Here is a 27,909-nt window from a genome sequence, read left to right as displayed (position 1 = left end):
TTTTTTTTCATATATATATATATATATATATATATGATGAAATAAAGATAACATTAGGCATATATGTGCTGTCGCATGGAGCCCAACACGGGCCACTAAGGCTGTGGAACTATAACACTATATTTAAAAAAAAAAAATACTAAACTACTTCATTCAAGAAAATTATAAGAAACAAAACGTAAGATTGACTGTGGCGATTGAGCAGTGAAGGGCACGCGCCAGTGAACAGAGAAAGCAAAAGGGGGAATAATCCCAGACTACAGATGAGTCAGTTTAGGCGCTTCTTGAATTCTTCCCTGAGAGTAGTGCGGTGTAAGGTCCGTGTACGTGCACGGAGCTGGCTCGCACGGCCCACGGTGATGGCTGTTCCCCATGGTAACTGCACCGTTGTAGTCGATATTGCCATGCGGAGGCTGTGAGAGATGTGTTAGGCCAAACACTGAGGCTCCCGTGCTGCCCATGCTATCCATGTAGTTTCCATTGCCACCGACATACACAGGACTGCCCTGCACATGCGTCGCGTAGTTATTGTTGCCTTGGAGATGGTGCGTATCGTACTCGGGCGTGGCTGCGCCGGTCCCCGGATACCGCTTCTGAGAAGGCGGGCAATTGCTTAAGGAAGTGTTAAGAGTTGGTGGATATGACGTAGGAAGGTTGTATGCGTTAGACTGAGATTTCCTATAGGATGTTGGGGACGGTGCATCGTAGGGTACGCTGTTTACCATCGAATGCACTGAACCTAAATATCCACCCCCTCCTCCTCCCACTCCACCTGAAGGCGGAGGAACAGGGCTGTGCGGGGACTGTCCTCCAGGTGACGGCAACATCCCGAGCCCTTTCTGGTCTTTTTTGTACTTCATCCTGCGGTTCTGGAACCAGATCTTTATCTGGCGTTCTGTCAGGTTGAGTAGATTAGCCATCTCTACTCGTCGCGGGCGGCAAAGGTAACGGTTGAAATGGAACTCCTTCTCGAGCTCCACCAGCTGTGCGCTCGTGTACGCGGTCCGGGCACGTTTTGAAGCGGCGGAGTGTGGCGGGCTCTTGTCTCCAGTACAGCTTTCTGCTGCTCAAATACAAAGAAGAGACTAATCAGCACAATGTAGGCTGCTAATATAGTGCAAAAATATAACTATATTTTGAATGTCTTCAGAAATAAGCATTAGCGAAATATATACATTTTGGCTTCGGTTCAGAGTCATTCCACGATGAAAAAACAGCGCCCCTAGTGGGACAAAGACATTTTAATGAAATCCTGCCTTGTGTGGTACATTTAATGCATTGTAAAAACATTAATAAACGTTATTGCTGTAATTGCACAGCACAAAATATATTTAATATAATAAACTTGTTGCTTAGAGCGTTTTAACACACTACATTACACACTACAGAGAGAGAGAGAGAGAGAGAGAGAGAGAGAGCGAGAGAGAGAGAGCGAGAGAAAGGAGCACGAGATAAAATCTACCCAGGAAGAGAAGCAGCGAACGTCTTGACAGCTTCTCTTATTTATGCTATACGGTTGTGTAGTTCCTTATGCACACTACACCTGAACTGGCTTGTTTTATCTTGTCGTTTCATTTTTGTACTTAGCTTTTACTTCTGTTTTCATAGTTCCCTTCTAGCGTGGATTAATACATAGCATACTAGCCAAGGTGACAAAACGAAAGTTTCCAAACAAATAAACATTATATATATATATATATATATATATATATATATATATATATATATATATATATTTATATTTCTTTATTTATTTGTGTATATATATATATATATATTTATATTTATATTTCTTTATTTATTTGTGTGTGTGTATATATATATATATATATATATATATATATATATATATATATATATATATATAGAGAGAGAGAGAGAGAGAGAGAGAGAGAGAGAGAGAGAGAGAGAGAGAGAGAGAGAGAGAGAGAGAGAGAGAGAGAGAGAGGCTTTGCAGCCTAAATGCCCTTAGTTGAAACTGTGGATCCGGAATACATTTAATCGAAAGGACTACACCAATCTCTAAAAAATACGATGACAAATTGAAACAGGTGCCTGGTTTGTTTATTTTTGTTGTTTATGGCTACTCTAGCACAGCGTGAAAGCTCTCTACAAATTACTGTCTAATATACAAATTAGGCCTACATTTTAATTTCGCTTTCACCTGTAACCATAAAATCACGATTTTACAAAAAGTATTTTTTATTATTCTTGGAAGCGCCCAATTATTATCGCACTTTATATTGAAAGCAAATATTTTGGTTCTTTACACAGGACATTACACTTTGTCTCACAACTACAATATCGACTAAATTAATATAATATTTAAGTTTCAAAAATGTCTACTGTAATATTGAGGGGAACGATAGATTATTTATAAGTGTAGCCTATATACTCGATATTTATAAACCTATCATTTCAAAGTCTGCCACTTATTTCAGAGTCTCGGTGTTCCAAAAACGTTATTATTAGACTACACGCAGCAATAACCTTGCCAATAGCCAGATTATGGACAATTACAGGCTACATGCCGCACTGGACAATCAAATTCTCGTGCTACCGTCATCTTTTACGTTATCTTACACCTTTTCAAATGTATGCCAGTAACAAATGTGGGGCCATACCTCCTAATTACTTACGACTGATTTATTAAATACTAAACGTCATACTAAACTTATGCCACAGTTTATAATTTTTTCGTGCAGACTTGCTAACTGTTAGAATCACCTGAACTGGTGCTACAGGATTTCTGTTTGGTGTTCTGACGTGACTCCTTCATCCAGGGGAAGATTTGCTTCCGGGTGGCCGATGTTGGGGAACCTTGGTTCTTAGCACTGTGGCCATTGCTTGAGTTTTGGGTTAGGGCACTGGGGGACGGCGCCCCGACGGACACCGTGGTGGGCTGATCACCGTCGGGTGCTGGGCTCTCCTGAGTGCCTTCGCCCTGCACGCAGCCTTCTGTGATGTCGCTGGGTTTGTGCAGCGTCGCGGAGCCTGCCGGGGACTGTAGGGAGCAGGCTGGTCGAAGGTAGTCACTATCCACGTGAAGATACTGCTGCGGATTGGCATCATAACCTAAGCCATTCGCTCTTTGATAGGAGTAGCCGCTGTAAATTGCCGAACTGTCGTAGTAGGTCGCCTTTTGCATCTCGCCGTTTCCCAGTGTTTATTTCACTAGCTGACAGGGTCCTGACACCGTTGTAGAAGAACATTGGCACAACGTGGTCACGTGACTCCCCTCCGCCAATTGGCTCCTCGGGTGAACCTAAGGCGAAAGGAGATACGGTGGGCGAGTGAAATAGGCCCTATCCATCTTACTTTTCAAAGCCTGGCTGACACTGAAGAGAGATCGGGAGGGTCGGTCGCCACTTACCTTATGGTGGACTGCAACAATAGCCAAATAACCCAGCCAACATAACACCATGAACACTGACAATACATAGGCTATATTCAAAAAGCATTAACAGCCATGGTCGGAAACTCCCTGTCCTGCTATAATAAAACTTCCCTGATAAGAACCTGTGTATATAAGTTACATACACGTGAGACAGCTACATTTTCTCTGCGAAACACACTTAAACTAACCACCCCCAAAACAAAGTCCGTTATTTCAGACGTTAGCTTGTGCCCGTTTTTCCAGTGTTGTGTGTAAGTATCTGGAGCATATTTTCTGTGTCCCGGCCTCTACGTGCAGGACTGAGCTCTATAGTCGGGAGAACCTCTTCCATTCCCACTCTGAAGCCTTAGCCCGCGCGCCACAGCTGTCCGTGACACCATAACGACCGCATTCCCCACCTTTCGCGAAGGCACAACAAAGATGGATGGCGGTCCTATGGGAAACCTGAAAAACCGGGCGTGCGTCTCTATGACCACGCCGTGAACCTTTCCTCGCCAGCCCATAATAATGGGTGCTGTCGCGCCTATACAGCACCCGCTGATGTATGAGGATTACCAAGTTAGGGAGAGAAGCAGATCAAGAGCCCCGTCAACTGATGGCAGGCGCATTTACGTATGGCATTAACTACAGCTAACCCATTAACGGAAATTACACAAAAATCAAAATACGATCTACATAGTAGACAAAACGTACTGTCTATATTGATAAGTCATAATAAATTCTAACCAACAATTGGAATGAAAATGCTTAAGCATTAACAGTGTCAATATGATAGCAAATGAATATAGCCTACTCTGTCCTGCCGTTGAGATGTCTTTAAGTACAGTTATTATATACCGTAATTTTACCAAAGATTTATACTACAAATTACTGAAGAATTTCATCCATTTTTTTTCCTACGATTTCTGACATTTTGGTTAGTCCTAATAGGTTGCATTCAATTTCACATAAATGCTTAGAAACAGAAATATATAATCAAGGTGTCCCTATAAGCTACAATTGAACATATGAAAGCATCAGCGCTTATGCATTTCGGACCCAAACTGTAGACTACCACAACAATATGGCCAACCTGTAACCTGCGAAAAAATAAAATAAATTATTATTATTATTATTATTATTATTATTATTAATAATAATAATAATAATAATAATAATAATAATAATATAGTTTTCTATTTAATAATATTCTTATTATATGGGTAACACAATGGAAACACGTGAGAACAGAAAACAGCTCTCGCAGCAGAAGCTGCTGGAACACAACAAGCTGAAGCAGCAGAACATAAACACTCATAAAGTGAGAAGAAAGGCCTTTTCTGTTTCTACACAAGCCATCCAAATTTGGCCCACATCAATTTTCTCTCTAATGCTATCTATACAGACAAAAGCTGTGAGAAGAGCGAGTCTCAGAGCATAGAGAGCCCCGCTGCCGCGCCGGGTGAAATCTGGTTTGCCTGTGAGTGAATGTGTGCATGTGTGAGTGTGAACTCTCCCTGAACCGAGATTTTAGTCGCGCGGTCATAAATCACAAACTCCGCCATTTAACAGCCACGCGAGAGCTCTGCTTCTTGCTCGCTTACCTTCCACTCTGACGAGCAGTGCGCAGCACGGCGCGAGCTTCTCTCATTCAGCGGCAGAAATCGATCAAACGCGGGTCCAGAGAAAAGTTAATTCGAGAAGACAGCAACAAAGCGCAAGCCATGCTTGGAAGAGTCATGGGAGACAGCAGCTGTAAAAGGAAGCGGCGAATCACACTCGAGCTGGAATAGAACTCAAAAATTCCTTTCTTGTTGATTTTTCCTTTTTCCCAACCGTTGAAGACCAGTAAAACCGCGAGATTACAAAAGCAGTTCCTTCTGCCCCGGTCATGCAAATAGGCCGCTGCCCATTCGCTTTAATTTACAGATGAAGTGCCCGTGTTCTAACGCTCGTTATTAAATCCGGCCATGGGCTGCGCTTAAATGAGTCCTGCAACATACACATTCAGACACGCTAACGCGCGCACACATTCGCTCGCACACTCCAGTGAACTCCCTCGAAACAGCGTCACCACAGACAAGAAAAATTATGCAAATGAAGTGGCGTCTTAAACCTAACTCCCTAGTTCTCCCTTGTAAGCGTGAATAGTTCATAGCTCATTAAAAGTATATAATGACCCCAATGGAATTTTGAGCACGTTTTCGGAATAACTAAAATCTGGTATGAAGGTCATAAAAACGATTTTAACATTTCTAATTTACAGTAAACACCTCTTTTTTTCTACTACCGGTGCTCCAGCTGGTAACCCTAAACCAACTTCATATCATTTGAGGCAATGTATCTTACACGTAATCTGATACATAGTTATATCTCGCAAGAGCAACACACATTAATTTCACTGTCGATGTGAAATTTACGTGCATTGTCAGGTCAAGCGACAAAGACAATATATTAAGGACAACGTAAAATGAGATGATTTCGGAACAATTGAATGATGGTGAATCATTTTATTTAATATGGCAACACGTCTTCAAACAAACGAATTTTCAGAAGTGGGTCTAGTGTTGCATCTCGGCCAAACATTTTTTACGCCTCCCAAAAACAGCTGTAAACAGGACTCTTTACCTCTTACAAACAGGGGAAGACAGCGAACAGAGAACGAGTTTTGGAGCGCGTGGGCTGACGCGTGGGATCCTAAAAATCCTTGAATGTGCATTTTTTGACAGAGTCAGCATTTCTGAACAAAAAATAAAGAATTATTTACGTAATTGTTTATATTAAACTGATGACTCTGGGATTTCTTTGACGAGTCACTAACTGTGAGGTTAAGTGTCAATAAACCAGTCAAGAAGCCTCGTGATATTCCATTACAGCAGACAAAGAGTTGAACGGGTATTTCATTAAACCTCGGCTCCTTACTGCCACGTCGCAGTGATTTAGTTAAGGCAGTAACACACGAAGAAGATATTTCTTGAGGAAGTGTTCAAAGAGACGAGTTTATAATGAAAAATTGCATCAGTAAGACAAGTGGAAGAGAGCAAATTATTCATAGGGATAGTGTGTGTGGGGGGGGGGATGTTTGTGTGTGTGTGTTTGTTTGTTTGTTTGTTTATGTGCGTCAGCCTTTATTAAGAAATATAAGCGAACAATAAAAAGCAAACTTACAGCAATAATCGATGAATGGCACAAGCGAACTTACCTTGGAAGGTGCGTAGACTCTCGCAGGCCTATGGCTGGATCTGTTTCATTTAGGTGGAATTCTGCGGGAAAAAAAACAAAATGAAATTAAAAGCTTGCATGCAAAGCCATAGTTGCTTTGAATAAATGGCCGAATCTCTTTGTGAAGTGTTGTAAAGTAGTAAAGTAGTGTATTGACTTCGTTTCATCAACATTATAAAAGTAATAATCTTAAAGATTTGAAATATATTAAATGCACCCCACAAAAACTGGTTTTAACAACAGTGGTAGTATGCATCATATGATTATAATCTAATAAAAGAGAATCAACACTTTGCTTGATCACATACAAACTAAACACAAAGGCTAATATCAAAGTAAAAGCCAGTTTCATATTAAATGAATCAGTTCGTAATTATTACAGTTGTATCGGTCTACTAAAACGAACAATAATATGCAAAATATACGTTTATTTTACATTAAAACTTAAACTGAAAAAAAAGGTTGCAAACCAAACAATGTAAACATTCTGATGGTCCACATTAGACAATACCAATGGGATTAACATAATGTCGGAGTTCAAAAAAATAGAAGCAATTGCATAAAACTATTGAAAATGCATCCACTGTACTTCTTTCTTTCTTTCTTTCTTTCTTTCTTTCTTTCTTTCTTTCTTTCTTTCTTTCTTTATTTATTTCTTTCTTTCTTTCTTTCATTTATTTCCTTTTTGTCTCCTTGCTAGCGAATTTGGATCGAATACTCATTAGCTCGTGAACAGCGGCTGCCCAAAGTCCCCCAGCCCATAAATCAAGGCTCGAGCGCCGTGACCTCGGCACAGTTGCGCGCTTCTGCACGATACTCCGTCTTGCATTATATCCTCGTTTCCCTTGCGAGCTCCCACATCAAACGACCCGCCACTGTTCCAGTGAGTTTTATTCGTTGTCTTGTGATTTATTTTTCCGGAGAATATCCCGTTTACACACTCTCTACAAACAAGTATGTTTAATAGAACATAACCACACACTAGAGTCCCAGAATAGGAGACATACTCAGCAGTTAGTAATTATTTAGCCTATACAAGCAATAACTGAAAAGTAAAATCTTTCTCAGGTGGCAAAACGACACAGGCCAGGAGACCTACATAACATTTTAAAATACAAAATATAAATGCCTTTGAATTAGTCAGGTTTTATCAGCTGCTTCAGAATATAAGATAAATCAGAACATAACCAACACGTTAAAACCAAACAATAATTTTTAAAAATAAGTAATTGTATAACAGGAAAACGTTCATTAAGCCTTATTAGTTTAACTGAATAAAATGGGACCGAGTAAAAAAAAAAACCTTTTACAAAACATTCATTTGGCCGATTTTATTTACAAACATCAAATAGGCCACGGCCGCTCCTGACAGTCAGTACACTCCTACGTCAACATTTAAGAAACAAAGTATCGGTCATACAACAAATAGAGGAATCAAATAGCCCAGTCAACAGATTCCAGGTGGAATACCGGATCGAAAGCTTTTGAATCCTGGTTTGAATTTTGGTTTAGAAATAAAACCAGTAGCAGTTGTCCAAGATAAATGACGCCAAGCCTGAGTACACTTGGCTCTGTTTCATAAGCGTGCTGCATGTGTAACTCTGATTGTTACAACATCTGTACTGTAATGAGTAAATATCGATTAGATTGTAAAGTAATCCTAACCTCATGGATAATCTTAGGCTCGGCTCTGTCATTCTCTGTTCTACACAGGTCTACTGCCAGTGACCTTTTCCGTGAGCTGCTATAACGCACGAGAGTAAGGAACAATCAACGGAAATACCTCAAAATAAAATCCATCCTCCTCGCACACAGGTCCTCACTCCTCGTCCGTGAAGAAAAACATACTAGTGCATGACATATAATACCGTCCACAAAACGAGCCTCTGGCCTGTTTCTCTAACCCTGTTTTACCCTTCTCTCTATCTATCTCTTCTCTCAATGTATCTTTCTCCCCAGTATGGTTCACAATGGCCCGACCCCACTCTCGTGAAGTGGGTTCGCATAGTCAGCACCATATCAGACCAAGGCTTTCCAGCACGCGCTCCCCCCAACCCCTAGCCATTATTTTGCACCCATATTATGCGCCCTGCTCACGTGATTCACGTGGTCTAACTTAAAAACCTTTATTTGAATCTGTGAATCATTAATGGGGGCCGTCTGGCAGGCAGACGAAGGGAAGAGCGAGCGGTGAGTGCTCGTGGTCCCGTTACTTCCGCTCGAAACTTCGGATTACGTCTGAGGTAGTCTTTTTCTGTGGCGTTTGAGTTCGTTGATTTCTTTTAACACCTCGCATTAAATGAACTTTTTTTTTTAGGTGACTGTGTGTAATGAGGTTGTTGTTATGGTGGAAGTGGTGTGTGTGTGTGTGTGTGTGTGTGTGTGTGTGTGTGTGTGTGTGTGTGTGTGTGTGTGTGTGTGTGTGTGTGTGTGTGTGCGGCGCGGGATGTGGTTGCGGGTGGTTGTTAAAGGTGAGGAGTGCCCCGGACGGTATATGAATGGATGTAATGAGTGGAGGGACTGGAGCTTTTCTGCGCGAGGAAATCCCTGTTTTATGGCTGGCATGCAGATCACTCAACATTGGCGTTTCTTCCTTTTATCAGGCGCTAAAGGGGCTTCCAGTTTGTTTTTTTTCGCATTGCTCACCCCCACCCCTTCCCTTTCTTATGAACGGAAATCATGTGCCCTCTTTGTATGATAGCAAAGGAGTACGTAGCTATCCAACAGAAATATGTGCAAAATTAACGTAGAGTTAATGCACTCGAGCGCAAGGTGGCCCTCTCCCGGTCATAACGGTCTCTATTTTTGTCGTTTTACTGAAGCGCCTGTAAAAAGGTTTAAACCTTTAAAGTCCAAAATGCAAAGTGCCCGAAACACAAGCTCTCCAGCAATACCGCGGTTAAGCATTTCAGATCAACAGATAAACCTGAAAAGTTCAAACCTTGCACGCTGTGAATGGCTGGAGTCGTGTATGAACTTGAAGTCCAGCTAATATCGCAATACAATAGAATAATGACAAATATTTCATGTAAGTTAAATAATCTACAAAGGAGTAACGATTAAGGCAAAATGAACAAGAAAACAACTGAAAGATTGGTGAGGAATGACCTGGCCCACGAAATATGTGATGTGCCACTTTTTGGCGCTTGTGTTCAGGCAACAGTTTTCAAACCGCAGGCTCGTCCAGCGGATGTGGTAGTCCTGAGCACCATTAATCAACTCACTTGGGCATGGAACCTCTCCCCATTCTCCAGCGTTCCTTTGTCCTATGAAAAACTTTAAACCAAAGTAAGAAAAACTTTATTTGACATAGTTGATTTTTACCTTTCGGGAAGTCATTTTAATGGTGTAAAACTATACTATCATTACTGTTAAAAACTCTTTAAGCAGAATTTAGAGTCCGACGGTGCCTACGACTTTGTAAAGATTTTATGAAGCCTAAATCCAGATTTTCACGTAATGAATTTTCTTCTCATAAACTGGGATTATATTTTGGGCTTCAAACATTCCCAAATTATTTTTAATTAGTGGATGTAAAGTTATTGTTTTTGTTTCTACTGAGTACTATACCGCGCTTGTCCTCTAAATCTGTATGCTCGCGGCGTCAGAAGAAGCTTCTTAAGTCCTTTAACCCGATACATTACTCGATACGTTTTCACTGTCTCACCTGAAAATAAATGACAACTTTACACTTAAATGATCTGGCTGGCAGATGTTCAGATGGATGCATATTCAAGCGTTACAGACACGTGTTGGCCTACGGAGCATTGCAGATTTCTTCCCGCTGTTATTCCGTCAACAGATTGTTACACAGCAAGGAGTTATCAGACAATTTGCCGGTCAAGTAAAGGAGCATGCCTTTCCTCAGTGTTGACATTTAGAGCTCTTACAGCGTGGATAACGTTACCGCCGCTCTCATTCGAAGACAACTCTTCTTTCTGGGTTTACAGCAGCCAACATCAAGTCTAATAATAACGCGACACTCAGCGCCCTTGGAGCAATCTTACGACGTTGTCCGCTTATTTGAAAGTACAACCTCACTGAATTTGCTATCCGAGACGGAAGACTGAAGGAACTATATTTTGTTTTGAGGTATTTTGAAAAAACAGCCTAATCGCATGTTGTTACTTTGACGCGCTTCTCCACATCCACAAATAAGTATGATATTGTTTCGCGTCATTATTATCATTAGTGTTATTGTTGTTGTTTTAATATGTGTCTAGACATTTTTTTTTCTTACTGAAGCACGGCTATTGATTGCAAGCTCAGTTAATATGTAACCACTGATTTTAAGGAGCTTTTTATAAGACTCAGAAGGACATCCTTACGTCAATCATGCCGAACACTGTAGACATTCATGCGTAAAGGCCCTTGGGTTGAAATAGGTCTTGTGGTAAAGATAAATAATTAATGGACACGGCAATGTTTGAGATGATCACAGTTTCTAGATACGTTTCATTTTTCCATGTTGAGCGCTTGTGTTGCGATTTGTTAGAACACTGTAGTTGCAATATAACGCATGAAAAATTAGACTTATTCTCAAATCATAAAATCATTTTACTCATCTAAACCGCTGTTTTGTCAATCTTGAACAGATTAAGTTATGATGTTCAGGTTTTAAAACTTCCTAATTACTGAAAAAACAAGATGTGCAAAAACATACCACTTATAATTACAGCTTATCGCGATATTAAGAATATAGCCAGGATAACATGATCGTTACTGACGTTTTCCTCTTATGATTTTGATATGTATATAGCTCTATAGCCGCCTGTCTGCACCGTAAAGCTTGATTTGGAAGCCTACTGTAAGATGTCTGCACTGTAAAGATTGAGATACTGAAAGGAACTAATACTGTAACCTGACAATTGTTAAATCACAGTGCTGTGTTTGGACATTATTTATCATCAAAAAAAATTTGTCCCAGTAACATCAATACATTTGTACATTATACCTTTCCAGTTTTCTTATGTTCAGTTTTACGTCATACTCACAGTGATGAACAAAACGATATGAATAATGACATAATTTTTTCAAAATAATTGAAATTTCTTTTTGTACTTACACTGACGTGCGGGAAATGTGAAGATCAGTTACAGAAGTAGCAAGACCTGGAGGCGGAGGACTTGGTGGTTACTGAATCAACGGTCGACGATAAAATGAAAAATATTCTCGAATTCTGGCATCTATTTCTGAGCTGGAGATATGTATTATTTAATAGGGTCACGTGAGCAAGTCAATTAAACTTTAAGCACGGTAGGTTGAGAAGTGACCTCAGTCTACGAGAGAAGTTTAAATTTCTGTCTGACGAGATCTCAGTCACAATAAATGCGCTGTCATTGATGAAACATTTAATTTCATAAATACTTCAGTGTCGCTAATTTCAACACACCCCAGAATCACGCGTGGGCCTCACTGGGTTGGCGCCAAGCAATACAATTACTTCACACGTTAAGGCCTTTCAGAACTATATATCAGGCAGATTAGTATACTATACAAATACATTGTTTCATTAATTCTTTATTTAACAGTTCTCTACACTTGCTCTCTCGAAAAAAAATAAATAAATTATATATATATATATATATATATATATATATATATATATATATATATATATATATATATATATATATATATATATATATATATATATATATATATATATATATATATGAACTCCCTCTTTAGGCAAGGCTATATTTAAGTTCCACTACTGCCCCATGCGTCCAAGGAAAATACGTTCCCTGCAGGAGAGGGCCCTGGAGATGATGAGGTCAGAGGTTAGGGGTCATGCATAGTGCTGGAGTTTCATGATTGGACAGAGTCCCTGTGTCCCTTGCGTGAACTCAAAACGGTCAGAATCCAGCAGGTACTGCCTGACACGGAAAAAAATTAAACCCGACAATTTCAACGAAGACGAGCTTTGGGAGTCTGTTATAACAATAAACATTTCTGTTACAGCGTAGAGTCAGAGCAGGGTCGTAACTATCAATACATTTAGCTTTTGAAATCTCTGTTGCTGTAACGTTAATTTAAAAATGACGCGGTTTTATTCCATTGTATCATCATTGAACAGTGTTGAACAGGTTAAAAACCACAGTAATAATAATGGAAAACAAAGTATACCTTAAATGTAGTATAAGCAATATAAGCTGTAGTATAAGCGTAGACACGTGTGATTTAAGCACTACGCCTATGCCTAATTATCTTTAATATATTTATGTAAATCAGCTACATGTCTCATTTAATGAAAAATAATTCCTTAACATAGAATTCGGTATCATTCAACAAATATCACGTCAGGCCCAGCTACAAATAGAGGTAGGATTATGTAACAATAAAATATTATTTACAAGTTCATAAGTTAGCATTAAAAGTTTACATATGAAATTCTGCAGGTGTGTGAATAATATTCAGTTCCGTACTCATGACTGACCGACGCGATAAGAAGTAAGAAAAAATGTATGATCGTACAGATAAACCGAAAGGCGTTTTTCCTCAGTTTGTTAAAATATATATTTACCATCACACTGCAAGACATACTGATACATACTGACAAAGGTGCAGAGGAATTACATGATTATGTTAAGCTGTATAAAGTCTACCTTTTATTTGTAACCTGTCGATATTCATTACGTTCGTGAATAAGCCTTCTGCAGAGTAATAGCACACCACATGAGCTATGAAAGTTGCTTTTGACATCAATACATAGGGTAACATCTAATCAAAGAAACTTTAACAAAGATTCAATTATTTTGAAATTTAGCACATAGCTCCATGTATAGGCCCATGACAGCGTGCTGATCGTACTGAACTGGCCAATTAACAGCGTGCTGATTTGTTTATTATTATTAAGTGATGGGATTCTATATATTTAAAGTGAATGCTCGAAGTTTCCCCCAAAAATCAACCAAGGTGCGTTTGCTGTGGTCCAAAGCAGCGATTCAGCAACTAATTAACTCATCTAATAACAGCACGTTTATATAGGTCAGACGAGTGTCTCCTCCGTAACGTGTTACTTAGAGTTAATGAACGCTTATTAGAGAAATTCTAATGAAAACATCTTTTGACGATGTTAATGTAGAATATAGCTTCTTATATATTTCCTGGACATAAACGCGTCTGATGTTCGCTTAACATGTTAAATGGGTCTATCGTAAAATTAGAACTCCTAAATTTTAACAAGGGATTATCTAAAGATTATTCACAAAACATTCATTTATTATTTATACTGATACAATTACTTGCGTATATACTAAAACAGCACAACAATATCCACCAATATACAAATAACTAAATACACGATTATTCACAGCTTGGATGACGTCATACAACACGCTCTAATACGTGGGACAAAGACAAACAAAACTGGGGTTTCCCTCTAGCACGAGATTTGTGCCTTCATGAGCTTTGTACACGCGCCATTGGACCCATCTCCATGAACTGGACATCGACCCGAATGCAAGCTCCACGCTTAGTCTACTATCCGCTGTAATAGTGTCTGACAGAGTTTAATATCGTTAGCAAACACGTTATCGTCCATACTTCAAGTTTAGTTATGCTAGGCTACGCCATTGTTCAATAAAAAAGAAAAATGCCATCTAACCATGTCGGACGGATACATTTTCCATCTGAAAATGTTTGAATTCAGAGGATAAGACGAGCGATGAAACAAACGAGCGGGTGGAGTGTAGCTGTCCCACCCAACTTTAAATAGAAAGTGACCCTGTGAAGTTTCGATGCGAATACTGTTCCGTGTAGTGTTCTGCCTCGCGCAGTTCTGTCGGTTCTGACGTTCCTCCGTAACTATAGGCTCGTTGAACACGGCGTGGGAAGCAGTGTCTGCTGATGCTGGTTCGCGTCCGTTTTGACTGGATGGTTGGAGGACGAAGAGTTCGCGGAGCGGATCTTTGTATTGGGCAACTTGTGATCTTTCTTCCACTTCATGCGGCGGTTCTGGAACCAAATCTTTACTTGTCGCTCCGACAAACACATGGTGTGTGCTATCTCCACCCGCCGACGGCGGGTCAGGTATCGGTTAAAGTGAAACTCCTTCTCAAGCTCCAGCGCTTGCTGGCGAGTGTAGGCGGTGCGTGACCTCTTAGGCGCTCCTCCAGAATAGTTAGCGGTCACTAAACAAACAATCAAAAATCAAGTAGGTGTTACCGATATTCACGGTCATGTGTGACTATGAACTCCACGTGGTTACTCACTAATAGTTTTAAACAGCACCACAATAGACAAATAGAGTTATTTGTTATATGACACGGGCTACGTTTCTTTATGTATTACTAGCCTATTACATTTTAATATAGACCTACTTTGAGACTTTGAGATAAGAGCCAGCAGCCCCGTATCTAAGAAAATTATTACCGAAAACACTGGTTAAATGATAGGTCGTCTTTGAGTTAGAAACAGATGCAGATGGCCCGGCAGAAACAAAACAGACAAAATTTACGACGGTTCCTAATTACCGCGGCAACGTCTCCGGGGTTGTAAATCGCTCAGATGAGGGACGAAAATGCTACTGAGCATGTTCTTGCGTTCCGATAGACGTTTTCCGCTGAGTTACCAGTGTTTTACTACCCATGACGTATACTTACTGGTATTAACGTGGACTTTCTTCATCCAGGGATAGACCACGGGCTCTTTCCCTTCTTGTGGGTTAGAGAGCGCCTCTGTGGCGACGCTGCAGTCCTTGGTTGCCGCCGCTCCCGTGCAGCTCTCGGTACTGAGGTGGGGCCCATGATTTGGGGTAACAGACTGAGGTTGTATGTGATGCCGATCGTTGAAATCGATTAGACTGTTGGTTGAGAGGTTACCGTAATCAAAGCTCGGGTCTTGATAGTTTGACCGCGGGTATGTTGCCTCTTCGTGATGGGGAAAACCCGAATCTTTCTGTCGCTCGTAGTAGTCAGAAGAGACGGGGATGTAGCCATTCTGTTGATACTCCTCACACGGTGGGAAAGAGGGTTCGATGTAATTTGAATTGATCAAGTAGGAACTCATGGTCATTAATTTGTGAAGTGCAACAATTCTAATTTTTATCGCGCTGTCGTTTTCCTGATCTCTCCAAAACCCACCTACTCCCCCTGTCAAATGTACAAAGTTGACTAGTCACGTGACTAAAGTGTCCAATCACAATCTACTGTGAGTGCCGTGTAAACAAGCACCAATAGCAGGCCAGGCGTAACGAAAAGTCGAATGGCCGATATTGCGTCCGTTTTCTTCTTAAATTAAAGTATAGATGGAAAATTCTACCAAGTTACCATCTGGCTTCATATAGATGACGAAAGATCGCACTGAGGTAAAGATGCCTACTAATAAGAATCACTATTCATTCAAAAACACTGGCCTATTTGGTGAAAAGGAAGAATTTCTGTCAAGGCATACATCTAGGTAATATCACACAGCTGAAGCGGTGATATAACGGTTAGTTAAGGTGATTTCACTATTCGAAGGCAACTACATTGTCTACTAGGCGATATTTGATAAGAAAGAGATCAACCAAGGCTCTGGACACCTTTTTTTCCGATTACCTAGTTATTACCAACATAAAACGTACAATTTATATGAGGTGACATCGAACAAGCATAATGAACTATCTAAATGTAACTGTCCTACGTACAGTACAGCAAATATCCTTCCTTTTAGAATATTTTACAAAGAATATCCTCAAAAACAACTACTAGTGCGTTATTTTTTCGAGAGGACTGAGCCAAATATAGCCAAAGCGCAGAGAGGCCATGCGATTGTAGCGTTCAGCGTGAGCAGGATCTCACTTTCAGTAGTGTTTCGTTGCATCTGCACCAGTTTATGTCATAGAAAATAGTGTGCTTGCGAGAGGCGCATTCCTTTAAGAAAACCTTTTGTGCCCTCTCCAAAAACATAAACACACTGCGTAACAACTTACCACACGTGGCTATAACACCTGGATAACAACTCACCATATACGGCTACGTGATAACAATTGCATAATAACTCGCCACATACGACTATGTGATAGTCTATGAATCAAATGGGAAAACAATTTTGTTACAATGTCGTATTATAATGCGTTACCCCACAACAAATTCACTAACGGCTCTTTAGAGGGATAGTGACTGATGTTTTAGCAACCAGATTAGATCAAGCAGTGATAGTGTAATCTATCTATCTATCTATCTATCTATCTATCTATCTATCTATCTATCTATCTATCTATCTATCTATCGCTCTCTCTCTCTCTCTCTCTCTCTCTCTCTCTCTCTCTCTCTCTCTCTCTCTCTCTCTCTCTATATATATATATATATATATATATATATATATATATATATATATATATAAACTTTGCTTCTTTTTGTTCTACTGACGTAGGTTCTGAAGATTTTTTTCCACCAGCTAGTTTTGTTTTTGTCTTCATCTTTATTCGCGCTATTAATGATTTATAATAATTTCAAAATATCTAAAATCTCAGTTATCAAGGTTTCACATAAATCAAGTTAAAAACACGTTTTTCTTTTATTTTACACAATATGGCCTCCATATTCATGTTCCTCTTTAATAATTAAACCGGCCGTAATCGGTTACATAGTCTGATTTAGTCTGTATCTACAGCAAGGCCACTAGCAAACACTTTAGCAACACCAGTCTGAAATATACAAATGCAAATACACTGGGATATTCAAATAACCTTCCAATAAACAATTCAACAACCTTTCAATAACGAAACTATGCAGTCTCCTTCTTTCAAATACTACACTGTCTTATAGAAAGACCCGTCAACCTTGAGCCCGCAGGCAGGAAGGTATCTCTGACCTCACGTGCCACGGCGCCTGCCCAAATAAACTGAAATGATGCCTACCTCCTCCTCCCGTCAAGTAGCTTGAACTCCGACAGTGTTCCATGCAAAACCTGTTTTTAATATCTAAATAAATATTTAGGTAAACATTTATTATAAATACTTTTACATTTATTTAAGAGTAATTATGTTTTTAAATTCCAAATCGAGAAATTTTCCAGAGCTCTCTGAGTCGCTTATTATTGAACTCAGGAGAGCATGTGCGGCCATACAGCGACAGAAGTGTTTGACTTCGTTTTGCCTGGCGAATTAATCGTCACTCAGAGATAACTTGGACTGACCTCTTAATGACTCGATTTCCATTCCTCCTCTGATTAATCTTGCTCATTGACAGTCTTTGTTAAACAACAAGGCGTGCCCTCAGAAACGACGACATTTTCATATTTGTTAGACGCAGTGACCTGGCTTTCACCCCGGCCTTGGACTTAGCTTCCTCCGCTGGGTTAGTGCCCAAGGGAGTCATCAGGGGTGCTTTCGGAGGTCGGCACTCAACAGCACCCAAAAAAAGATGAAGAATCATCAGCAAAAAAGTAGGCCGATGGGGCGGAGATCTGAATTTAAACCATTTGTATAATGCAGGCTTCCGTCTGTAAAAGACAGTGATCATCCCAGGGATTGCTATTAATATATTATTGTTATTGTTAATTAATATTGTTGTTGTTGTTGTTGTTGTTGTTGCTGCTGTTGTTCTTGTTGTTTAAAAGACACTGATCTTCCCAGGGATTGCTATTATTATTATTATTGTTTTGTTATTCGTGTGGTGGTGGTGTTAACAGCGTACTAAGTAGGCTAATGAGCTGTAAACTCAAAGGTTTAGTTTAAAAAGCTGTAGCAACAGACCCACCGTATTAGATTATTAATATATACATTCACAAATGCTATTAAAAGCTGTTTGCGTCCTTCTGGAAAAATAGTGTAGGCCTTCAATTGAACGGTCAGCGTACCTACAAACCTGAGCGTTACCACATGATCTTTCACGCAGACACAATGTCTGATTCTTAGGAGACCCGTAAAATCTGTCATATTGCCATTTCTATAAACTCCTATTTAAACCTTCTGGTTTATAAATGTTATATAGGTTCTTGTTATTGACACATTTTATTCTCCCAACTCCACATTCAGATAAGTAATTTGGAGAACAACCTACATGATTTACAGAAATTATAGAAAATATAGCCTGGAATTTAATTAAACTAATTTACGCAGAGCAGGATGAATATCCTTTCCTCAGACAGAACGCTTTATATACCATGCACTCACTAAGTAAATCCAGATCTTATTCACAATTTTAAATTTATCAGTGCACATGTATTCCCAAAATTTACCAATATAGTGTAAAAAAATCAGATGAATTTCTAGAGCATTATTTCTGAAATCAGCATTGTTTTTCTCAAACATAAAATTCTAAATATGGCGGTAAAACCACACAAGGTTTTGACAAAAGACTGACAAAGTTAGCATAGATAGGCATTGGAAAGATGAGTAACTGGCATCACAGATACGATGGTAATATGGCACACTTGGCTGTAAGATGACTTACCAGGGCTACTCGCGCAATACCGAAAATTCAAACAAAATAATTTGTAACCATATACTTACGTTCTCATTTGGATACACATTTACGTTCTTATGTCAACATTTAACATGTCAAAACAATGGTGCTACTTTCCCACTGAAATAACCAAAACCTAAAATTAAACTGTGTAAATAAATAGCGCAGTTAAAAATCTTACCTAGAGTTACAACACCTACGCTGAGAAGACATATCTCTATATCTAACTGCTCTGTCTAGCCCAATTGTACTGTTAAGCTATTTGTCTGTTTTGCATGTTTATGATAATTTCACACTTTTTACACATAATATGACAAATGCAATGTATAACATTTACTTAAACGAAATCGAAATTATTTTGTATTAACTCTTTGCAAAGAAAATATACTCAATTATTAAATTAATAATTCGCTTGTTACATTTCAAAACCAGCTTTTAAAAATATGTCTTTGATTTGTCAGAGCGGAATACAAATGCAGTTGAAAAGCGTTTATGGGATTGCGAACTGATAAAACTGCAAGCCTTAGATGTAACAAGAAAAGGTTCATAGCCTATCCTGTAGATTCAGCCATTCTGACGAAGTAGAGATAAGGCAACAGTTAATAGATATTTAAATGAATTGATTTCGGTTTTGTGCTATCTACTGTTTAGACAATTAATATGTTAATGAAATAACACCCTAAAAAGTATTACGGTGCCATTTCTTGCCATTTCATTAATTTCGTGACGGGCAACTAAGGAATGTTTCACATGCTATAATGTACAACTAAGGATTATTTAGGTGAGCCAAAATCCCTTAAAATGAGCTGGAGAGACAGCCTGCCCGCATATATACAGCGTGAGAATATCAATCGTAGCATGTAAATGTTGCCCGGGTCTTTTGCTCATCAAATCTGATTTATTCAAAGGAAGTTCACCAATCAAGCCCTCCAATAAACCCCTGACACTTAATCTTAGCGGCACAGGCGAAGGAGGCAGCCTCTGGAGGTTGCTAACCCAGGGTCATTCGGCTTGCAGAGTTCATCGCGAGGTTAGCCCCGAACTCGCGCGATTCACAGCTTTTCGATCTTTTGTGTCATTATAACACTGGCATCGCACTCTACCAGAACAGATGACGGCGACGTGTTCATCAGTACACTTTTGACCCCAGCCCCCCCGACCAACTCCTACCTTTTATAATCTTTCTCTTCCCCTTTACAATGTTTCTCTGTCTATGCACAGATAGACACAGCTCTTTTACAATAAAGTTTTCAATGAACGCTCTTGAATATTTCAGTTTCAACATTTGTCGTCTCTCCCTCCCCCTTTCTCTCTCTGTCAGCGTGTGCGCACACACACAAACTACTAATTAAGGTATAGATGCGTGATGATTCTTTCTCTTAATCTGTTTCTCCCGTACCGGGTGCAGGGGCGCGCAGTGCGGGTGACAGTGAACTTGGCCAAAAGCGAGCTCTGCTGGTGGCTCACGGCGCGTGCACGTTCATCTTCCTGCCGCCGCTGACCTCGCGGTGAACCAAGAGTAGGGACATTTTTTTCTCTCTTCTGTCTCATTCACTGGTTCATTCTGTCTCTCCTGCCCCCACTTTCCTAAGTAACCATTTTCTAATTAACCAGAACCTCAAGAGGATTCCGTGGTCTAATTGTCCTCTGGCGTCAATAGACCGTTATAGTGGACGTTAATTAATGGTTATGGTACAATTTTAAAATTTTGGTAGTAAAGGCTAATGATGAGAAAGTGTGATGAAAGATTTTGATAAACGTATTTTTGATAAATGTAATATTTACATTCCTCTCGGAAAGGTCTTATTACTTTTCTGATTCATTTATGAGTCTGTGTGCAGCAGTTTATAACCTAAACATCACTGAAAAACATGAACGTATAAATTGACGAGCTCAGACAGTGAACTCGGATTATTTAAAAGTCAGTACAGGAATCTACATAGCCGTAGAAATAGGCAGGAACTACTGAAGTGCACCTGAAAAGACCAACCCGGAGGCGCCGAGTTGACTGTACAGACGGGGACAAGGCATGTGTGGAAGAACATTCGAATCCCTTAGTAAACTTTCATTCGTGCAATCAAACCGCACAAACATTGAAAACCGCTACAGAAACACGGACACTGAACAAAAACATAACTGTATATTGTTCTGTGCTCGAGGAATATAGGATTCATTTGTGACCTAACGTTTGATTCTGTACTAGTGCATGTCATAAGGTGACGTCTGAGTGTGTTCTCGCTCTAAATGAAAGCCAACATATACAATTTCTAACCTTGCAGACCAACAAAGGGAAAGCATCAAAAATATACAGTTTAAATATATGTCATATTTCAGAAGTATTCTATATGCGCCATGTTTACTAGAACCATTAGTATTTGAAGTTTGTTTTCTACACACCAAAAGGCACCCTTGCACGCGGCTCCAAATACTGGGTCTGCGCGCGCATTGAACGACGATGCGCTTCACATTAAAGCAGATGAAGAAAATAAGGACATATTAATTCAGGGTATCACTATATATGGGTACAAACGGCTCTGTCCTCGCTTCCAAAACCCCGAAAACGTCCTAGAGTTCTGTCTGTGTTTACAAAACCACCTCTGCAACATCACGAACATAATGCAGAGAGGGGAAACTTTCCTGAGAATGTAACTTAACAGCTCACCACAGGAGAAAAAGATTTAAAACACAAGGAATCAAAACACACTTACCACAAGGCAACTCTCGCCCTGCGGAGCAAACCCAGTCGTCGTGATTCCAGTCCATAGCGAGATGATATGCAAGAACCAACGGTTGCAACTTTCAAGGAACGCCTCTACCGTCTACAAAAAGAATCAAAGTAGCTCCGCGTCAGTGCGATTAGATGTTATATGCAATATACTGTCGACTCCCCAAAACCATAAACCCCCTTTAATGGCCACCACGTGACTGTTTAATGGGCAGCGAGCCTATCTGTCCTCGCGCCCTGGATGATTTTTACGACCTGATTCATGGGCTAAGCCTCCTTCTTAGTTCCACGGCCCAGTGTTATGAAGGCAGAATGCCACAAGGCCTAATTAAGTTTGCAAGTGAAAATTCTGAGCTATTTTCCATAGAGAAGTACAAACTGGTCACTGAAGTACAGTCTCTGCTAAGACAACAGCAAGGGAACCAGATGTTCCCCGCACGCACAAACCTAGCACGAGTGCTCCTACCTGTTGAACGTTCTGACAAGGCGTAGAAAGTCAACCTTTCCCCCCAGAACATATTGGCTTCCTCAAAGAAATCTTAAACGGAAATACTTTCATTCCGTTGAACTGAATATTTAAGATAACATTTGAAATCCAATATTTTAACTTTTGTTAATGTTTTATTTCATGTAACAATATTTTACTTAATACTAGCCACCACATAATGGTTTAGCAATACACTACATTTTTACAGAAATCAAATCAGTTACACAGTAAACACTTTAAAGAAATGTGACGCAGAAGCGAAATAAAAATTTTTATTGGCTTAACCTTAAACCATAATTACCAGCGACATTATTATATCCGCTGAATTTCCAGTTGTCGCCTATTTATTTACAAAACTTCATCAGATAGCAAAATTACAATAATTTGCCTAGAACGTTAATTAGAAACTAAAGATGAATACTGCGAGTAGTTGTCTTTATGGGATAACGTGCAAACAAATTTCACAATGTACTGCTATGTTTTTACAGCAGTGTTAAAATATAGTAGGACCCCCCCCACACACACACACACACACATACACACGTAGACACACGAGCGCGCGCGGCCCACTACCTCCGCCTAACTGCAAAAAATGTCTATAAACTCACCTGAAATTTGCGATGAACAAAATAAACATATCCATCAAGACATATTTACACATTACACAACACAGCACAACCTTTATTACCCAATATGATCTTCACTTTTATCATCCTTTTTATAAGTGCAATATAAGCTACCGTTTACATTTTACGAAATGCATTCGGTGGATACCTCAAACACTTTTCTCCAAAATTGTAGATAAGTAATAATAAGTTAATTTACACTTTCATATGGATATTCTAATTCTACACACGACTTTAATATGCAGCGGTGCATTTTACTTCAAAACCCATAGGAAATGCTCAGATCACAAGCAACAACGGGGAGTTCAATGTGTCACAGACTGTTGCGCTCAGGAAAGGGGAAAAGCTCATATCCCGTATTAACTGAGCGGACACTTTTAACACAGACACACACACACACACACACACACACACACACACACACACACACACACACACACACACACACACACACACACACACACACACACACACACACACTCAGGGCCGGTATAAACCCCCCGCAGCCGCCATGCTCATACTTTTCATCTTGTTGTCCTTTTTCCATTTCATTCTCCGATTTTGAAACCATATTTTGATTTGTCGTTCTGAGAGGCAGAGCGCATGTGCAATTTCTATCCGCCTGCGACGAGTCAGGTACCGGTTGAAGTGGAATTCCTTCTCCAGCTCAAGTGTTTGGTAGCGCGTGTAGGCTGTTCGCGCCCTCTTTCCCTCTCGGCCAGCCAAGTCTGTAAATATCAAAAGGTCCAATTCCTTAAACACCAGAAAACGTAAGATAAACAAACAGATAAGCTCAAAAAGAGGCACTTTTAAAACTGAAACTACGGTGTTTTGAAAATTAGCTCTACACTATTAAAATATACACCTGTAGACAGCCAACATGCAAAGAATTAGATACACATAAGGTATCTAAATAAACATTTCGACTGTATTTATTTAACAAAAATAATGCATACATGCAAAACATAGTCTTATTATACATTCATTTACCACAACATTTTTCCGTTCTTAAAATGGTATCGATTGAAACTTCTAAGACACAAAACATGGCAAAATAAACAAGGGGAAATAAGAACTGCCTTTATCTCTTTTTTAATAATATTTTACCGTGACTTAGGTGAAGTTTTCGCATCCAGGGATATATTTGTGGTTGAGGGGTTTCAGACACACACTGTGAAGTCGCCTGCACACTTCCCGTCGCTTTCTCTTCCTCCATGCTGGTGCACGTTTTGGGGACGTCTTCACAACTCAGAAACGCGTCACCGCCACTGGACGCAGAACCGGTAGAATTCGGCATGGAGTTTTTTAGGGCGCGATGAGAAGGTTCTCTAACTGGAGAACATTCGACGGAGGAGCACGCGAGAGTGTCAGGGGGTGGCGATTGCGAAGGCGCATTACTTGCGGTGACCGGTTGATTGTATCGTGCATCGACAGGCGTCGCCGTTGGGCTATGACTATAGCTTTGAGCTCGTTCACCGGAGGAGACGAAGTGGTCAGTCGTGGAACGGCCGGTGCTGAGATCCATTCCATTGTATCCATAGCCATACCTGCTGGAATGCATGCTCGTAGAGTTCCTGTATTGGTCACTAGAACTATGATCTCCATAGTTGTGTAACGGATAATCCGCGCCATTTGGATAGCGACCGCAGAATGAGTTCACAAAATAAGAGCTCATTGGTTGTCACTGATTATCTTATAATTGTTTAGTCGGTGTTATTACAGCCGTGGAGAGAACAATAGCGGATGCGCTTGATTTGTGTCTCTTGATGGTTTTGAGCGTCTATTGCGCCTTGCACAATTTATGATGAATTATGGAAATGACTGAGACACAGACTTCACGCTCTCTTACGTATGCGTCCAAATATGGGGTACGGCTTGAAGTCACGTGTTTTTGTTGACCAGTCGTAAATCCTCTCCGATGACCTCCAGCGGTAAACTGGCGCGCAAGCAGGAAATCTGGGTGGTATCTTTTAAGACGAGAGCGCGCACCAGTGTATAGGTAGTGGCCGGTGTCTGTTTAGAATTGTAGTTGTGCGCCACCCTTTGGTAAAATAAGGGAATTTCCAATATCTCCAGTCCCAGGACAAAGCAGTTACAGGGTCATGCAGAGGTTAACGGCTTTGCTGCAGAAAAATTATTGCTTCTAAGACAATGCACAATGCTCTGACGTCTCTATGAAAGACGAAATATTTGTTGAATGCAATGGAGTCTAATAGATCAAATTAATCTAATGATCAAATGGAAGACCACTACCAACAATTCTTCAAAGTATGTACATTTATATGCTACAAAAGGCTAGTCCAATCCAAATGGAATTGTAACTGTTTTTTTTATGCCTTGCATAAAATTAATGTTACTTTCACCGTAGCCTTAAGTTTTTGGTTAATACACTCTAATAAAATCGTTGGTACTGTCTCGAGATAAGATAAACATTTAGATGACCTTTAAATTCTGAATATGTATGCTATTCCTATCTTTTCGTGGCGATATAAATAGTTATTAGATTTAAGAGATAGGGTCGCAGCTTTATTGATTATCGCGAACGGTAACAAATCGATCGGTTGAGTAACTGTTGCTTTAAGTCATTGCATATATTAATGCAAAAAGATAGGTCCTATGTGTTTTTTCTTGTGTTGGGGGAGTTTGTTGCCATTGTGATGTTTTTCTTGTTTATGTGATTGTTGAGTACAGTGGTCATTTAAAAGGAAGATGAATTTCTTCTTCAACATGCGATTTCCTTTTTTATATTCTCATGCACTCTTTTATATGCTCATTAAATTACCGATTTTACGCGACGAACATGGGATTCGGTGTCTAACGTCGTGCCTCAGCAGCGGAAGAGCGCCAGCATCTTTACTCTATACTGCCCAAATGACGTAAATGACAATGACATTGTGTCATGTATATCGAATCATCAGCTAGACATAATATAATATAAGTAGACCTTTACACATAGGCAAATAAAGTAGTCGGATCGATTCATAACACTGGAACATGGCTAATTGTGAATGTTTGTCACAGTGACACAATTGTACCTCAGAATGACTGCACAGATATCATTATTGACACCTTAAAACGTCAGTGACAAAAATCAAGGCTCTTAAATTTGGAAACAAACTTAAGGTGCATATATTCATTTAACCTTGGGAACTACAGTCCACTCCCTGCCAACGTCCAGAACATAATTGCCTCAGGCGTTATTCATTTGTAACCATGCAAAGCAAAAAACAAACAAACAAACAAACAAACAACAACAACAGCAACAACAAACGCAACATAATCACGCAAAAGGTTGTTTTCGGTGCTGATTATTTTCAGTTATCTTTAGCGTTTATAGCACAGCAAACCTACAACACCACTTCGTAAAAACAGTATATGATTGTGGTGGTGATAATGACGCCGATGGTGGCAAAGAAACAAAACACTTCATTTTATACATTAGACACTTTCGGGCTACGGTACGTAAAAAAGGCCTAAGTGCTCGACAGGGAGATAAGTAAAACAGAATAAATAGCATTACTATAGTTCGAATGCATGTAAAGATAAATGCAAGACTGTCATGGTAGACCAAATGCAGGATTGTATTAGGATACTCAAATACGAGAAAAAGTCACAAACACACATTCACTGCTGCGGCTGACCAAATGCTGCTAAATATGCTGTTACGTTTTAGGATGGACAGTGAATTGCAGATAAAATCACATGCTTCAAGGGGAAGTTATAATGGCTAGGTTGGTCCATTAAAATTGCTAAAAATATCTGATTAAACGCGTCAAAAAAGAAATAGCTTATGGAAAGCAATATAATATCTACAGACGTACAAATAAATAATACCTTCTACTGTTAAAGAGAAATGGGATATTCTAGAAAGCATGAATTTCTAAACAGCCAGGAATTCTTCATTTAATTTTAACATGCAGAGCCTTTAGTGTCTTTCATAACATTTACTTTAATATGAAACCAGGAAACTGTTGTGTTGCTAACTGCATTGAGCATTATGTCACAGCGCCACCAGAAGGCAGGTTTAAAGTGTATCTTCAGTTCAAACTAATCCTAGTCCAAAACAGAGACATATGTTGCATATGTTAAAGTAAATCTGTCTGGCGCCCCAAAACTGGCGTCACACAACAAACTTATATTCATTCAGTATAAACTAAAAGCAGTACGTCTTGCGAACACAAAGGTAATGTTTCCTCCCTCGACTTGATTACATGAATCGATGGTTCTATTGACCCACGACGGAATCAAACGCAACACAGGCAATAATAACTACAGTAACAAGCATTATTATTGTTGTCGTTATTCGTGTACTCGTGTCCTTTGTATATTCTTATTAAATTAAAAATCGCATATGATTACAGCTGTTGGTGCATTTAAACATGACGACGGTCCCGTAATCCTACCCGTGACGGTGTTCGGTGCTCCTTCCAAGCAGCAGAAACAAGTACAAACAGCTGGGCACGCGCGGGAAACGGAAAGCATCTGACAGCTCAGTTCATTCGTCGTGCAAGGCTTCATCCCAGTAGTGGTCAGCACTCCGTCTAATTGACGGCGCCTTGCCAATGACTCTAAACAAACCTGTAACTACAGAACTACAAAAACAAACAAAATAACAATAATCCAAGCTGTCGAAACGAGAGAGAGAGCAAGCGTAGTACAGGGAAGAATGCAACCCTATTCTGGGGAAAGGACTCGCGCAAATAAAAAGTTCACGGTCCTGGGACCTTAAAATCATGTGACTACCACCATCCAATAGGAAACCATATGGCCTCATAAAGTTCTACAGCAGTAGTAAATTTTCATAAACAACAGCAGATTTATAGTCGCGCTCTGGGGTAGCAGGAGAAGCAAGGGCGGGAAAGCAAAGATCTTTGCAAGGCGCCATTTTACATTCGATGTATTTATAATGAAACAGTGTACTCATATGTGTACCTTTTGACCTTTGTACTCATATAGGTCTAAGCACGTTTTTATCACTATACACATATAGGACTATGCACCTTGTAATCAAACAATGTACTTATATAGGTTTACGCACCTTGTGACCAGTGTACCCATAAGTGAATGCACCTTATAAT

General features: G+C 39.8%; 3 protein-coding genes across 6 annotated transcripts; all 3 read right to left on the bottom strand.

Annotated features, from left to right (window-relative positions):
- On the bottom strand, positions 1–27,316 carry hoxa3a (homeobox A3a). 4 transcript variants are annotated; one of them, XM_027014906.2, is made up of 5 exons: positions 21,702–21,783; positions 6,579–6,639; positions 4,981–5,129; positions 2,728–3,265; positions 1–1,063 (listed from the first exon to the last, which is right to left on the bottom strand). In XM_027014906.2, exons 4-5 carry the CDS (start codon positions 3,146–3,148, stop codon positions 258–260), a joined length of 1,227 nt encoding a protein of 408 aa, XP_026870707.2. In that variant the 5' UTR covers positions 3,149–3,265; positions 4,981–5,129; positions 6,579–6,639; positions 21,702–21,783; the 3' UTR covers positions 1–257. The 4 variants fall into 4 exon arrangements, with proteins under 4 accessions (XP_026870707.2, XP_026870709.2, XP_026870706.2 ...); XM_027014908.2 differs by lacking the exons at positions 4,981–5,129; positions 21,702–21,783 and adding an exon at positions 27,235–27,316; XM_027014905.2 differs by lacking the exon at positions 4,981–5,129.
- hoxa4a (homeobox A4a) lies at positions 13,617–15,687 on the bottom strand. Its single transcript, XM_027014915.2, has 2 exons — positions 15,205–15,687; positions 13,617–14,733 (listed from the first exon to the last, which is right to left on the bottom strand). Exons 1-2 carry the CDS (start codon positions 15,614–15,616, stop codon positions 14,408–14,410), a joined length of 738 nt encoding a protein of 245 aa, XP_026870716.1. The 5' UTR covers positions 15,617–15,687; the 3' UTR covers positions 13,617–14,407.
- On the bottom strand, positions 23,307–25,118 carry hoxa5a (homeobox A5a). The gene is made up of 2 exons (XM_027014914.2): positions 23,939–25,118; positions 23,307–23,559 (listed from the first exon to the last, which is right to left on the bottom strand). Exons 1-2 carry the CDS (start codon positions 24,504–24,506, stop codon positions 23,312–23,314), a joined length of 816 nt encoding a protein of 271 aa, XP_026870715.2. The 5' UTR covers positions 24,507–25,118; the 3' UTR covers positions 23,307–23,311.
- Positions 27,317–27,909: the final 593 nt, after the last annotated feature.

This window comes from Electrophorus electricus, chromosome 8 (assembly GCF_013358815.1).
Source record: "Electrophorus electricus isolate fEleEle1 chromosome 8, fEleEle1.pri, whole genome shotgun sequence".
In the NCBI taxonomy this organism is placed as follows: Eukaryota; Metazoa; Chordata; class Actinopteri; order Gymnotiformes; family Gymnotidae; genus Electrophorus; species Electrophorus electricus.
The sequence above is the reverse complement of the archived record's forward strand: the minus strand, read 5'-3'. Positions and strand labels throughout refer to the sequence as shown.

Coding starts and splice junctions, on each gene's coding strand:
- hoxa3a (XM_027014908.2), bottom strand. CDS start 3,148: ATGCAAAAGGCGACCTACTACGACAGTTCGGCAATTTACAGCGGCTAC. Junction 1,064..2,727: donor ATCCTGTAGCACCAGTTCAG/GTGATTCTAACA, acceptor GTATTTGAGCAG/CAGAAAGCTGTACTGGAGAC.
- hoxa4a (XM_027014915.2), bottom strand. CDS start 15,616: ATGACCATGAGTTCCTACTTGATCAATTCAAATTACATCGAACCCTCT. Junction 14,734..15,204: donor GAAAGTCCACGTTAATACCA/GTAAGTATACGT, acceptor TTGTTTGTTTAG/TGACCGCTAACTATTCTGGA.
- hoxa5a (XM_027014914.2), bottom strand. CDS start 24,506: ATGAGCTCTTATTTTGTGAACTCATTCTGCGGTCGCTATCCAAATGGC. Junction 23,560..23,938: donor AAAACTTCACCTAAGTCACG/GTAAAATATTAT, acceptor TGATATTTACAG/ACTTGGCTGGCCGAGAGGGA.